This window comes from Lolium rigidum, chromosome 4, assembly GCF_022539505.1.
Source record: "Lolium rigidum isolate FL_2022 chromosome 4, APGP_CSIRO_Lrig_0.1, whole genome shotgun sequence".
Taxonomy (NCBI): Eukaryota; Viridiplantae; Streptophyta; class Magnoliopsida; order Poales; family Poaceae; genus Lolium; species Lolium rigidum.
The window spans coordinates 97,339,745-97,354,422 of NC_061511.1; the positions used below are offsets into that span (position 1 = coordinate 97,339,745).

The window sequence follows — 14,678 nt, forward strand, 5'->3', positions numbered from 1 at the left end:
GCGATCTACACCACATCCATCCTCTTCGGCGGCTTTTCTCGACCGAAATTGACCTGGCAGTAGGCGGAGAAGAGCTTTCTTTCGGTTCCGACCGGAGGCGGGATCCACCTCGATGCGATGGCTCCAGGGGCGATTCCGGCAATAGCTAGCACCGGCGACAGGGGTGGATGGGCGGAAATAGAGTTGCGGTGCTTCGGCAGACGGCGGAGGAAAAAGGTGGCCGGCGGCGGAAACGCCGGTGGGAATGGTGGGGCATGGCGACGAGCCAGTGGCGACGGTGCGGAGAAGAAAAAATATGCAAATCGAGGCCCACGGTGCGTATATTTGCGAGCCGCGGAAGCCAACTCCTAAAAAAAATTCTCCTCTAAGACCATTTAGAGTTGAATTAGAGGCGGTTCCGGCCGATTAGAGGAGAAAATATACTCGTCTATCAGCCCAAAGAGGATGGGTTAAACATGCTCTTGGTCTACTGTACACAATGTCTCATTTTCTGCGAGGAAATGCGCGCCTGGAGCGGTGCAGATTTAGGATTAGGCTGCGTGCGATCGAAAGGAGCTGGAGGAGTTGCCCGTTGAGAAAACGCGGCAGAAGTTATGAAACCGGATGTTTCTTCCCCGCTATTTATTTCTTGTTCCGTAATCCAAAATTCCTCCGGTAATAATTATCCAAAGTTTCAACCGGACACCGTACGTATATATGTATCTTGAGCTGGCTTCTTCTTCCCTACTCCAAGCTTCAGCGGTTCAGTTTCCCCGGCTTTCTTCCCAAGAAAAGCAAACGCCCTGGCCTATTTCAGTCGAGCCTCCCGTCCTCGACTCATCGATCATAGCAGCAGCAACAGCCCCGTTCCATCTTCCCCACGAGATTCCAATCGCGATCGCGGCGAGCTCTGGGCGATGGAGAACAAGGGACCAGCGCCAACGGAAGTCACGGACGTGAGGAGGCCGGCGGAGGAGGATGCGGCCTCTGGCGCCAGGTGCTTCCGGAGGACGGTGGGCGAGGACGCGACGTTGATGGAGAGCGCCAAGGACCGGTTCCGGCAGTTCAAGGACGCGCCGGCGGCGGAGCACTGGGTCTGCCTCAAGAACAAGGTCCGCGCTGCCGGCGAGTACGCTGGTCTCATGACCCGCCAGGGCGTCTCCATGTTCGGCGAGCCCAAGATCGGCTCCGTGTTCCAGCAAGGCTCCGAGGATCATGCCAAGAAGACGTCGGCCGCCGAGTCATAGACGAGCAATGCAATGCTTTTTTTCTTTTTTGCCTCTAGTGGTAGGTGATTAGTTCAGGGTTTTTTTACACATTGTTTGGTAGTTTAACTCTTCGTAAGTTGAGCAACTGCCTGCGCGGATTTTGTTAGTGCAATTTTATTTGAGCTGCAATGTCACACACACATTCATATTGGTGATGTCCCCCCGCAACAAAAAAAAAAGAATGGTGATGTCTATACCGAGAGTCTGGTAAATATGGAGAGTGATACCATCATACCAGTGTGGTGTGGTACCGTTAGCAGTATCATATCGTAGAATCATATCGTTGTATCACAATATTATGTTATTTCTATTTTTCAAAATACAATAGATTATCGTTGTATACCGTTAGCAGTATCGTATATTTTTTGGCATGTCATATTGTTCTTGTAAGAGAGCATATAATATTCTAGACTTGAAGCATACATCTCAACACGAGGTGGAAAATAATATGTTTAGTCCATAATAAGAAACGAAACGCATGAACTGATTACATGCTTATAAGGTTCACTAATGTCAGCAATGTTAACTAATTTTTTTGATTAATTTCAACTGATTTGTGGTATCACTTGTCGGATACTACTGATTTAAGGTATGGTATCTCACTCTAACAACGATACCACTGGATTAGGATACACGGTACGATACATATCATTTCAGTACAACAAAACCTTATTATCGTAAGATACTAGGATTTGTATCACGGACAACCATAGGGTAGTTGTCCTAGTGGATGAGACACAGGTCTAGTACGGTGGACTTCCTTACAGTTAAGGGCATCTCCAGCGGCGCGACGCATTTCGGACGTCCGAAATGTCCGTTTGCGTCGCGTGGCGGACGCGAGACAGACCGTTTTTGTCCGCGCGTTCGTTTGCACCCTGGGGTGGCTCCAGCGGCGCGATGCATTTCCGCGTTTGCATCAAATATGAAGTTTTGAAACAACAAATAGGATTTCAACGAAGTCATAGTTATAACATTTAAATTTTTAAAAGTCTACATGAAAATAAGATACTAGTCCTCTAGGCATGATCTTCATGGCCAGCCATGGTCCATTGATGCTCAATTAGATCCGTCTGCAGCTGTTTGGAGACGGTATCGTTTGTGACTTCTACATTCATATGTAGATAGTCCTGCCAAGATGAAGCTCCAGGAAGTGGCGCAACCAACTCACCTTGGAATTCCCACTGGTTCTCATTGCGGCCATCAGGACGCTCGTTCTCAACGATTATGTTGTGCATGATCACGCAGCATGTCATCACCTCATGCATGGTCTTCAGGGACCATGTTCTTGCCGGGTGACGGACAATTGCCCACCGAGCTTGGAGCACACCAAATCCACGCTCCACATCTTTCCTGCAAGCCTCTTGCATCTTGGTAAACCTCTTCGTCTTCTCGGAGTTTGGATTACGGACAGTCTTCACCAATGTGGCCCGGTCGGGGTAGATGCCATCAGCAAGATAATATGGCTTGTCATATGCATTTCCATTGATCTCATAGCTCACCCGGGGAGCTTTGCCTTGCATGAGCCTTTCGAAAACCGGTGATCGGTGCAACACATTGATATCATTGTTGGAACCGGCCATGCCAAAGAATGAATGCCAAATCCATAAATCTTGAGATATGACAGCTTCAAGAATGACAGTCCGTCCCTCCTCATGCCCGTCATATCGACCCCGCCATCCAAATGGACAGTTTTTCCACTCCGAGTGCATGCAATCTATGCTGCCAATCATTCTCGGGAAGCCTCTAGACTCGTTGATAGATAGGAGGCATCTTGTATCCTCAACCAGTTGGCTCCCTACAGTAATACTGTCCGAACACGGCAATCACGGCTCGGCAAAACCTGTACATGGACTCAAGGCAGGTGCTCTCACCCATTCGAAGATACTCATCGAATATATCAGCAGCCATTCCATATGAGAGCATGCGAATAGCCGCATAGCATTTTTGGTAGGAGGTGAAGCCTAGCGCACCTGTTGCATCGGGCCTGCATTGGAAGTAGGGGTCGTAGTTCCTGACGCCCCGTAGAATGACCAAGAACAGGTCCCTTGACATCCTGTATCGGCGCCGGAACAATTTTTCCGGATAGATCGGATTGGTGAGGTGGAAGTAGTCCTTGTGGAGGCGGGCCTGCCCCGCCACTCGTTGCGCGGCGGTTTTTCGAGCGCCCCTTCACAGAGCCCCGGTGCTGCGGCCCCGGGTTTGAGGTGAACTCGTGGATCATGGAGGCCGCAGTAGTTGCCAATGTGTGCGACGAATGATCGGACTCGTCGTCCGAAGAGGAGTCAACGATCTCCGCGCGGAACTTCTCCACCATATGCCACGCGTCCATCCGCGTCGATACGAACTCTTGATCAATGGCCGCGCACAAATCGCGCCGAAAAAACGAGAAGAAACCTACCGGCGCAATAGGTCGAACAGGTCGTGGGCGGCGCGGAAGGGCGGCGCAACCGGCAACGTTTCACCCGAAAACAGCCGGCAGGTTCGCGCCGGAGCCCCAACCCCGAGTACGATCCTGCTCTCCCGCGCGGCGACAACGGTGCCGGCGGCGAGTACTGCGGCGCTGCGGCGGATGGCGGGGATTGGGGCGGGGCCGTCGCACTAGGGCACCAACGAGGGTGAAAAAAGAAATCAGGTCGAAGCGGTCGATTTTGCTCTCGCTGACTTGCGGGACCGGGTAAGAAATGGAGGACGCTCGCCGCGTCCGCCAAGCGTCCGCGGAGACGCAAACCTGGCGCATATTTGGGCCAGGTTTGCGTCTCCGCGGACGGGCCGATCACTTTGCGTCGCCCCGCTGGAGCAGGGCCCAGACGCATTTCCGGTCACGGCGGACGAAAACGGTCGCTCAGCGACCATTTGCGTCGCGCCGCTGGAGATGCCCTAACATCCTCCACGAGGTAAACCTGCTAAAGTTATATAAGAATATTATATGCAACCAACAAATGGGGTAACTATACTCACATAGTGAAAATGACACTGAATAAAGGGGAAAGTACAACCAAAACTTCATGCCATTGTACACGAGTAGCGCAGTGTTTTTTTTCCTTTTTCGGCGTTGATGGGTAGTCATTTCAAAGTTTTATGAGTTGTTTGGTAGTTCGTAAGTTGAGTAAATTTTTGTGCAAATTTGTTATGTTGGAGTATTTTACTAGTTGGAATGTCAAAAGATTTTTTTTGTAATGGAGTGTGGCTTATATTACAGAAGAATAGTGGATAAAACAATGAAAATAGCACCTATTGACCAAGACACGAAGTAATAAGAGAAGCACACTTGCTCGTCAAACAAAAACTCACCAAAATCTATCAACATATGATCTAATGTCAAAATACAGACATAAGAAATGATAAAGAACGTTTTGTAATTCAGACTCTCATGCTCAAATGATCTTTCAGTTTGGGTTTTGATCTCTATTAAAAAAAAGAACAAACTCGTTCAACCATTCATGCAAACCCTTTTTTTCTGGTAATTTGTGCATGAAGAGCGGAGTGAGCCAATAAGTCAACAAATAGTAGCACAATTGGATTACTAGCAATCGCAGAACCAGAGTAGACCAGCAATCAAAGGAAAATGGAGTAAAACATAAGATATGTGTCAACATTGTGGTCTTTGTAATATTTACTGTTTGTAATGAGTACAATTTATATGGTTTTCAACATTTTGATGTATCACAGCTTTACATGTTACATTCCTATCACTTTCCCGAACATAATTCCTGCTGGCAAGCAAAACTTGCAGGCTCCAATTATACAAGGGACACATCACTTCTTTAAAAGAATTACCAATTTTACATCGAGCATGCCAATAGCAGAATGTGGTCAAGCCCTTCAGGGTCCGCAGAAGTAGATTCCTCCAGCAATACTCTGGACCAGTAACTCCTACTCCTTTTGGGAACTTCTGCTGATGTCAGAACTGACCAGCTCTCTAACTATCGCTTGAACATATGGATGAACAGAATGGTTGCGGTCAGATGATTTTCAGGAACATTCTCACATTATCCTCGGTACATATGGAGAAGATGGTGTGCATGATGAAGAACAAAGGACTTCTACTTGGACTCTTTATAACCAATTGCTTGTGATTGATTGTTAGTTAGGGTTTTCCATTTTGGAGTCTAAAACAACTGGAAGAACAGACTTGTAGAACCATCGCCAAATGACCGAATGTCAGCAGGCTTTACCAGTGCTCTACACAAGGGGCAAGTTCGTTCTCGCTCAAACCTAGAAGAGAATAGGATAAAGCCATCATTAGTTCAAATTTCCAGATAGAATACAGGTAAAGATTAAGGCATAAAATACTTCAATACCAAAAAAGACAATTAAATCTCATTTCGCTCCTGCTAATTACTATAACTCTCATAACAGAAATGTATCTTGTGCCGTGTCACGAAGAGGTCTGGTTCATATGAACTCTTAAACCTCTGGTCATACTGAAGTTCCAAAGTGGTTAACCATCATCTTGCAAATTCATTCAAGCGCAGCGACTAATCAAGAACACATTGCATATCCAGATGTAAAGTACATTTATGAATGAATTGCACATCAAACTAGACAGACTCAAATGACCAAATAATGCACAATGAAGGAACACGTAAGCAAAAGGTGTTACCATTCAGAGACACAATCCTCACAGAAAATATGTTTACAGCGAAGGAGAACAGGAACATGCATCTTCTCCTGGCAAATGGCACACATGTCACCAGCAGCGACTGCCTGCAGATAGTTCCACCAACACACCAGCACGTTAGCAATTGGAAAATTCATAGATCCAAACTAAAATGGCAAAACAAAGGACCTATTTGTTGTTTAATATTATGCACATCGTGGATAACTGAGAACTCAATAGAAGGTAAATAATTAAATAATAATAATAATGTGATGAAATGACTAGATAATAATAGCAACACAAAATTACGAGCTTCCTCGGTGTTTTGTGTTGCCATAAGAAAAAACAACCAGAGTTAAGTAACACCAAAACTCATGTTAGCAAGAGTTTTGACTCTACATAAGAAACAGCTAAAAATAACATGCAAGAAGAAAGGGTTTAACACTTTGGGTTAATTCGATATATCTGCCAACTTAGCATATTCAAAAATGCCACTGAAAGAAACGACTTACGAATATTTCCACTGCAAAAAAGGGATAATTCGATATCTGCCACTGTCTTGGTGCCATTTATCAAAGTAGCCAACTATTGGCAGCCAGGCAGTGGCATTTTTCATAAGTCTTTATTTTTGCATGGAAATTATTGAATATGCGAACTTGACAGTGGCTGTGTTGTCGGGGATTTAATACTTTGAGGGACTTTATTAAGCAGTTGAGCATGAAGAGTTGTCGGAGGTTATACACAGCATACAGCACTTTTGTTCAGACACTTGACAGAAAATGATCTTTCACCTGTTCTGATGTCGCATAAGACCCATAATGCACATCTTTACGCGACAATGCCTTCACTGCAGATAAGAATGATTGAACCTGGAGGACATATGGCCAAAAATAAGAAGATGGTCGACATGTGAAAGACAACATTTTATGTTATTGGCCCATGAGCTTGCACGTGAAATGCAATAAATAATAGTACCTTCTCAACTACGGACGTCAACTTGAATGTCAGGTAAAGACCAGTGGTTAAAGATGAGAACAGACTTCCATATTCCTTGTTCAGAAAGAACCGGTACCAAACAGGAGTTGGTAATAAAGCTCGATACAGAAGCAGAAGGTACTCCACAAGCGTTAGCATTTGTCCCTAAGAAAATAAGAATAGGAAAATCTTAAAAACAGGTACAATCCCGTCGATGTTTAACAAAGGATCAAATGGAGTTGCCGGCATCTACTAACGGAGAGAACTTAAAGTAGGAACTAGGAAGCAAGGAGCTAGTTGGCTTTCGAGATATGGCTCATTCATAGAACCAAAAACAAAATTATTCGAATCCCTCATAGCCAGTTGTTCTAAACATGGAAGTTCTGGCATACATGTTACCCTAGAACACAAAGCAGATGAACCCAACAGAAAAATTCTGGCAAATGATGTTTCAACATTATTCAGTAAGCGGCATACCGTAGAGACTATTGTGATAAAACCGTACCATTGTACCTAGGTGTGTGAATGCTGAAAAGTGAAAACTATCTGCTATTGTGAGAATGCATGAAGCATTCAGCAGCTGCACACACTAATTTGGTTTAAATTTTGACCCAAAAAAAAAACCACTATTATGGACAGAGGCAGGTTGTTCTTAGAACAACCAATCATCCAGTTTGGAAAAAGAAGAGAAGTTCATGCCTACAGTTTAGCTTTGCAGATGCCTACCGTAGTTACGGACATGGTGTTATAAACATGACTACAAGAACATCATTACTCCCTCCGTTTCAAAGGTTAAGGCGTAAAGTTTTGGGCTCCCCATTTCTCGCACAGTCGATGTGACGGCTCCTGTCCCAGAACTCCATGCATGCCATGGATTACTGGACAAGGACGAGGGGAACGGCCAAGGACGAGGCACTTTTGGCCTCACCGGCCTCCGACGAGACACATGGTGGCACGGGGAGGCACCGGGAGAGTGTCCTCCTTCATGGTGCACGGCGAGTCGAGCGGCCGAGGTCGTGGCCATGCCAATCGGTTCGTTGGCGAGTGTAGTGCTGCCGGACGGGGACGCAGCTCCCTTGGGTTCCATGGCGATGCGAGCGGCACCAAGGGTGCGCCCACCTTCTTGTTGCACGCCAGCGAGTACGAGCCTGGACGCCTGTTCCATGGATACGCGAGCAGCGGCAGGGCGTGCCCTCCTTCAAGATGCACGGTGGGTTCCAGGGCGACACGAACGCGCGCTCCTTTGACGGCGTATTCCAGGGCCAGTCGAGAGGACTAGGCGCTGCAGGGAGATGCGAATGGTGCAAGCTCGGCCGACCTCCTCCGCGCGCACGTCCGGAACCACAGCCATGGCCATGGCGCAGGCAGATTCCAGACGTTGAGAACGATTGCGAGGTCGATGCTACGATTAACTCCTCGCGTTTTTTTAGGACGACGGGGAAGGAGAGCGAGGGGTAATATAGGAAGGTTAGCGGTAGTTTTGCGCATGCGCCTTAAGCTTTGTGGAAAAAACAAGAAAACTTTTAAGCCCTAAGCTCTGAAATGGAGGGAGTAAAAAAATTGTATGTACAATAACATAGAAGAGATTATCACCTGCCTACGGTAGTTACGACCTCTGCTATTCTTGTAGTACATAAGTAGCATGCACTTGACGGTCATTGCTGCCTGGCGGACCATTGTATCTGCAGGTAATTATTGTTTATAAATGTCGATGCGACATAACATATTACCATGGTACCAACTATGCTAACCTATAGACAGATCAAAAAATTTCGTGCTAGATAAAATACATTTTTCTACTTAGAAGATGATCATGTAGAACAGTTATGAAGAATTGTTTTTGGCTAAACATATGAGTTGCCAGTATAAGTGCAGTAGTATCAAACTCCGAACTGAGCACAATCAAGTTCATGTCATATTTCTAGTATTCCTAGATTTCTGATGCAGATAAATATTGAAATATGTTTTCCAACATACTTATTTTCTTCCATGTATTTCATTGTAACTTTTTATAATTGCTCTGAAGGTGAATACCGATTGAGAGAAGTAGACAAACTCAATGGAATGAAGGAATTAAAGGAGCATGTAAAGTTTCAAAAATCTAGCAAATGAGAAAAGAACAAGGCTAACTCCAATTATACTGCACTAGCAACCAGTCAAATTAACAAGCTAAATTAGTGAATTGGCAGTTCCAAAATGAAATTATTTAGTACAAATAAGAAATGTATAAAATGATTCAGATAGGGCAGTATAAACAGAATAACCAACAGCACATAAAGGCAAATCTATGTAACTTGGACAACGTTCAGCTACTGCACACTACAGTACTGTGAGAAGACATTTGAGAACTTTTTCAGGCAGTAGCAATACCATTGACCATGATGATAAAAATTGCATGCCAGAATGGTGGTATATCTTTTGGAGGAAGCATGAACAGAGGTCTAAGAAGATCATCGTTCCTATACCACCAATATATGCCAAACACATGGATCACGAAAATTACGGTGATTCCAACCAGCATAGCAACTTTTCTCTCACCCTGTAAAAGAGGGAAAATATGTGACTTGATATCAAAATGTTGACCACGGGAAATGTTTTCATGATCTAACAAACAGATTTCCAACTTGTTTATCCACAAATGGCACTGTCTGAGCCACATGCTATTAGATGACCTAATGCTAACAGTAGAAATTTAACTCAGGGTCAGCTGCATTGAAATCTTCATTTCCTACAGTACTATCCAAACTGGATAATAAGGGATAAAACGAAGGCCATTATAACTAAAAGCTCTTCATCAATTATAGCCTCGGGATATTGATTGTTTGACTATGCTTTTATGTTGATGAAGTTATTAATACAAATCACCAATGAAACATCTCTTTGTTTCACACAGTCATCATGAGTCAACTCATGAGGATGGCAGAAAGGAAAGGTTGACTCAGTAGGCTATGCAAAATTGGAAATATAGCACCAAACCTTCAAAGCTGTTTGCTTCTTCAATATATCATTTGACTTGAACATTACAGCAGCAATCCAAATCGTGACAAAGAAACCTGCAGATCAATCCTTACATTATTGTGCATGCAAAATCCCAAAAAGTAACAGGTATATATAACTGAAGGAGGAAATTCAAATGAAACTCAGTATGACTTGTTATAACTTCTCTAACAGAAAAGGGATATGCATGCCCATAAATTATAAGGATAAGATATACATAAAAATGACCAAATAAAGAGTTTTTTCTACAGGTATATGTTAATAACACCACTATTAGTAATAAAGAGCATCGAGATGCAGATCTCTTATTGCATGGAAAAGAAGGTTGGTCCAAAACTCACAGCCTATAAGCTGGTTTGCACAGCCTCCCCTAGCAGACAGGTTAAATGCTAAGAGACTATGAAAAAAAAACGTATCCGTCTTTAGTATAAGTGTATAACTGCGAAACCATGAGAATATAAACACATTTACAAGAAAGTTGTAGTTATTGGTAGATGTTAATATGTTCCTTTCGAGTCGTCGATTAAGGTAGGAAGAAAATGCATTTATTTACAAGCATAGAAAACTGGTTGGAATACTTGATCAAGTAACCTCAAGCTCTACCACATTGGGAAATATAAGGTGTGGCTCTGACCTAATAGAGGAGCCCTGCTTTGAGCCAGTCCATTGAATGTAAGTAATGGAAGCTAACTCCCAAGACCCGACTATACATATATTCCACATTGGATTCATGTCACTAAATGCTGAATCAAACCCTGCTGTGTTCCCAACTATAATGACCCAAAATAAGAACACCCAACAACATCAGAAAGTAAAATAGACGCTATGACAAATCAAAATGGAACATGTCACAGCTTAGGTACAAGCATTAACATCAGAACTAACTGTACTCATTCATCGCAAAATAAAAATTAAAAAACTACTGTAATTGCGCTCATTAAATCTCCACACAACGGAAAGCCAAATAGATGCTATGACAAATGAGAATGCATCGTAACACTGCTAGACCATCAGGACTACGCAACGTGCTCCTAGAAACATAGTTTTTTGTTTAACATCCGCAATAGAGCGTATCAAAGTTATCACAATCATTAGCACAACCAAGTATGTTCTTGTGGACTTGCTCTAAAATGCCCTCCATTTTGTTTAGCATTCTTAGGAAGGTTAAACAACAGCTCATAAACGCCACAACATTAAGACGGATAGCAGGAGAATCCTGCAAAGAAGGCATCTTGGATGAGTGCACGGAAATGTGTATCAAACCTTGGAGATGCTGGCGTATGAAGACGACGAGCAAGAGCAGCGAGAACGGCAGTATCTGCTCGATCCACCGAGCGACGTGGTGCACGTCGTACCGCTGGTACGCGCGGTCCCCGGCCCCATTCCCCGTCGCTCCGCCACTGCCGCTGCCGCCGCCGCTTGCCTCCGCGTCGGCAGCGGCTCCCCGTCCCGCCACGGAGGCCGGGTCAACGTCGGAGGCGGCGGTGGCCTCAATCGAGTCCTGCGGCGGGGCCCCTGCCGCCGTGGCGGCCGGCGCGTCCGGGTCGCCCTGGATCCGAATCGAGACCTCTCCGTCCCCGGCCGCGGCGGCGGAAAGTAGGCCGTCAGCGTCAGAGGAGGAGGAGGAAGGGAGCGCCTGCTGCGGCGTCTGTGGGCCGGGGCCGGCGGGCACGACGCCTGAGTACTCGAGGAGCGCGGCGAGCGGGGCCTGGAGCAGGCTGGAGGCGGAGAAATTGAGGCCGTACCGGCGGAAGCCAGAAGCCGCGGGACCGGCGGAGGCGCCGGGCCCGGCACCCCGGCGATCGGCGGAGCCTCCCGCCGGCTCCATGACCGGCGGCGGAGCCCTAGAAAGGCGAGGCCGACGGCGCACGCGGAGCGGCGGAGGCGGAGGCGGAGACCCCGGAAATGGAAGATCCCCCCTTTGCTTTGCTTGGGTTGGTTTGTTTGGCTTTTCGTCGCGGAGGTGACCGTCTCCCCTGTTTTCCTTGTGTTCTTTTTGATTTGGCTTATCCCTTTTCCCCGAAATGGGCGTGTGGATATGTAAACTAGCCGTGTATAATGGAGAATTTACCGGTTAATATAGTACGGTGTATTACTCAAAGTATAAAATTAACCCAGCTAAAAAATATATAAGCTTACACGTATGAACACACGCATGAATTACTAGTAACATTGCTTAAGGAATTAATTAAATTTAATTGCTCCCTCTGGACCAATTTAATTGATCTTCTCGGCTCAGCGGTTTTCCAAAATAATTTACCTCCTACATAAGTTATCGATTTGTTTTTCATTTTACCCATTCCCTCTATCGCATCTCTTTCTTCATGTTGATATCCCAACAAAAAGTGTCGCTCTCCTTCACTCCCGGGTCACACTCTCCTTCACAAGTCCTCGCCGCCTCAATTCCTCGTCCACACATGACCTCAACTCCCATCTCGTGGTGATGGCGCCTTCCTTCCGCCCCCATTTAGCAGTCCACGGACCTCTAGAGTGTCGGATCAGTGGAGCTCTTTTCGCAATGTGATGGAGAAGGGAGGAGGACGGAGCTTCGCGGCGAGAGGCACAGGGGCAAGTACTTCATCCGATTGACACGCATCTGCTAGAAGCGCGATTGATAAGTGCTCCCGCTGAGATTTGAGCTGATGCGGCTTCTACCATTTGGAGGCAATGACAGATTCATGTTCTTGTTGGATTCACCGCGATATCGCATCGCAAATTTCATAAATCCCAATTTTAGTTCATATTATAACAGTTTGCCCCTATGTTTAAGTAAATTTTGCAGACATACAATTTTAAAATTAATTGGAAGCACGACGCCTAAATCAATCAGAACATGGCAAAACCTCCATGCCTGGTCAACCCCAGATTGTTAATTAAATGGCCCCAAGAGAACCTGAATCATGAGAAAGAAAAGATAGCAAAACCATGGAAACTAAGATTCCTAGCATAGATAGACAAAGAAGCTCCACAATCGTAGGTTCAATTTAAATCCACAACTTGAGAAAGTATGAAATCCAAATTAGGTTGTAAATAGGTCTCATTTTCACTACTCCCTCTTTCATAGTTTATTAGGCCTGCGCGTACCCCTAGATCTCAAATTTGATCAAGATAGCATTAATTATATGTTATAAAAAATTATATTATTAAAAAGTTTAGATGTTCTATTTTCTAATGATATAATTTTTGGACAGAGATTTGGTGCACATGGGCACCAGTGATCTCTTTTAAAAAAAATAAAAAAAATAGTTTTGAGTTGTAAAAAATTCTGGAAAAAAATCCACACATAGTCAATGATGTATCCCACGAACGGGCAAAAAATCAATTTCAAATACTTAATATTTTGAGCTACAAAAAAATGAAAAAATTATAGATCTGAGTAGTCATGTTCAAATCTCCAAAACATATCAGAATTTGTCATTTTTTTTCCAGGTCAAAATAAAAAGAATTTCGGATTGGGATTTTCCATGATTGTGGGATGTATCATTGGTAATCTACAGAATTATTTTCATGATTTTTTATAACTTGTAAAAATATTTTTCAATTTTTTTAACTGAGCGAGAGCACTGGAGCTCGTGTGCTAAAAGCACTTTTCGTATAATTTTTGCATTATATAATTTAAATTATATAGATCAAATTGACGACCTAGGGATATGGGGAAGACTACTAAACTGAGACGGAGGGAGTATTAACAAAGAATTCGTCTTTATGTTTCTCGAATTTGGAGTCAAGTTTAAATATAACACCCTAGAAGTGGAATCATCCGAGTCATTCTTTGATTCCTAGTACTTCTGAAAGAAATTACGGTGATTGGCTTATCGGAATTGCTCCACACACGACAATCACTGTACGATCTCTGTCCGACAATACTTCTTCACAGCGCTAATTTTCCATTGGATCCACTACAACCAATTAATCATCACTCATCAGTCGCTGCCCTATGCAAGTCCTATCCTTGGCTTATTTCCGCTGAGTTCTTTGGTCTGCACAAAGCTGATGGATTGACAAGCTATCGACTTCTCATGGAATATACGGACTTGCATAGCAATGTTACGCTAATCTGTTAGAGCATCTACACCGACGCCTTCAAAATAGGTGTCGGCACTGGCGCCGGCGGTGCACTATCATGGCCGCCGACACACTTTCCTCCACTTGGGGAAGGTTTCCCCACACCGGCGCACCCCAAACGCGAACCCCCAAAAATGTTCAAAATTCAAAAACACAAAAGACGACAGATTTCATTCGATTTCTAGCGAGTTTGTATAAAAGTGTCATGAATTCAAATAAAAAACTAGCGATCGAAGGCGTTGTAGACGCCGGTGTCTGCACCGTCGCCGGCCGCGCCGTCGTCCCGGAGAACTCCCAGTCCTCCTCCTCTTTTGGTGCCGATGGTGGAGAAGGAGCGGCGAGGTCGACGAACTTCACCTCCTTCTTCACCAGCGCCATCCTTCTGGACGGTGCGTTGGAGCTGCCTCGTGGTCCGCCGAGGATGAAGACACCATCGGATGGCCTCCGTACGGCGTGGAGTGCTACCGGCCACTGGATCCCGATGAACCGGTGCGCGAGATGCCCGACACCGCCCGGCGGCGGCGCCATGCGCTGCGCCTGCGGGAAGTAGAGGGGCTAGCGAGGTGGGTTGTCACCGTAGATCCGCGGGTGGTAGTCGTACGCCGCGAGTGTCCCGTCAACCGCCCCGAAACTTCACCGCCTGCGTGTCTCTCCACCGTTCCGTGCATCGCTCTGCCTCCCACGTCGCACCCCCGCCGTCGCTCTGCCTCCGCCGACGCGATGCCTCCTTGCCGCCGCTCCTCCTCCGGCTACCACGGCGTTCGCGCGCGGCCAAGCTGCCGCTTCGACGCGGA

At 45.5% G+C, this 14,678-nt stretch overlaps 2 protein-coding genes across 2 annotated transcripts; one reads left to right on the forward strand and one right to left on the reverse strand.

Moving 5' to 3' along the window:
• Positions 1 to 896: 896 nt before the first annotated feature.
• Positions 897 to 1,226, forward strand: LOC124647376. The gene has a single exon (XM_047187333.1). It carries the CDS (start codon positions 897 to 899, stop codon positions 1,224 to 1,226), a length of 330 nt encoding a protein of 109 aa, XP_047043289.1.
• A 3,606-nt stretch (positions 1,227 to 4,832) lies between these two features.
• LOC124649842 (RING finger and transmembrane domain-containing protein 2-like) lies at positions 4,833 to 11,697 on the reverse strand. Its single transcript, XM_047189407.1, has 8 exons — positions 11,083 to 11,697; positions 9,799 to 9,875; positions 9,193 to 9,361; positions 8,416 to 8,504; positions 6,823 to 6,987; positions 6,639 to 6,716; positions 5,851 to 5,954; positions 4,833 to 5,462 (listed from the first exon to the last, which is right to left on the reverse strand). The coding sequence occupies exons 1-8, from the start codon at positions 11,645 to 11,647 to the stop codon at positions 5,357 to 5,359; spliced, it is 1,353 nt and encodes a 450-aa protein (XP_047045363.1). The 5' UTR covers positions 11,648 to 11,697; the 3' UTR covers positions 4,833 to 5,356.
• Between the last annotated feature and the right edge of the window lie 2,981 nt (positions 11,698 to 14,678).

Excerpts from the sequence above, each read along its gene's own strand:
- LOC124647376 (XM_047187333.1), top strand. The coding sequence starts at position 897 with ATGGAGAACAAGGGACCAGCGCCAACGGAAGTCACGGACGTGAGGAGG.
- LOC124649842 (XM_047189407.1), bottom strand. The coding sequence starts at position 11,647 with ATGGAGCCGGCGGGAGGCTCCGCCGATCGCCGGGGTGCCGGGCCCGGC. Across the intron at positions 8,505-9,192 it reads TTTTATCATCATGGTCAATG|ATACAATGGTCCGCCAGGCA; the intron begins GTATTGCTACTG and ends AATTACCTGCAG. Across the intron at positions 5,955-6,638 it reads CTTATGCGACATCAGAACAG|GCAGTCGCTGCTGGTGACAT; the intron begins GTGAAAGATCAT and ends AACTATCTGCAG.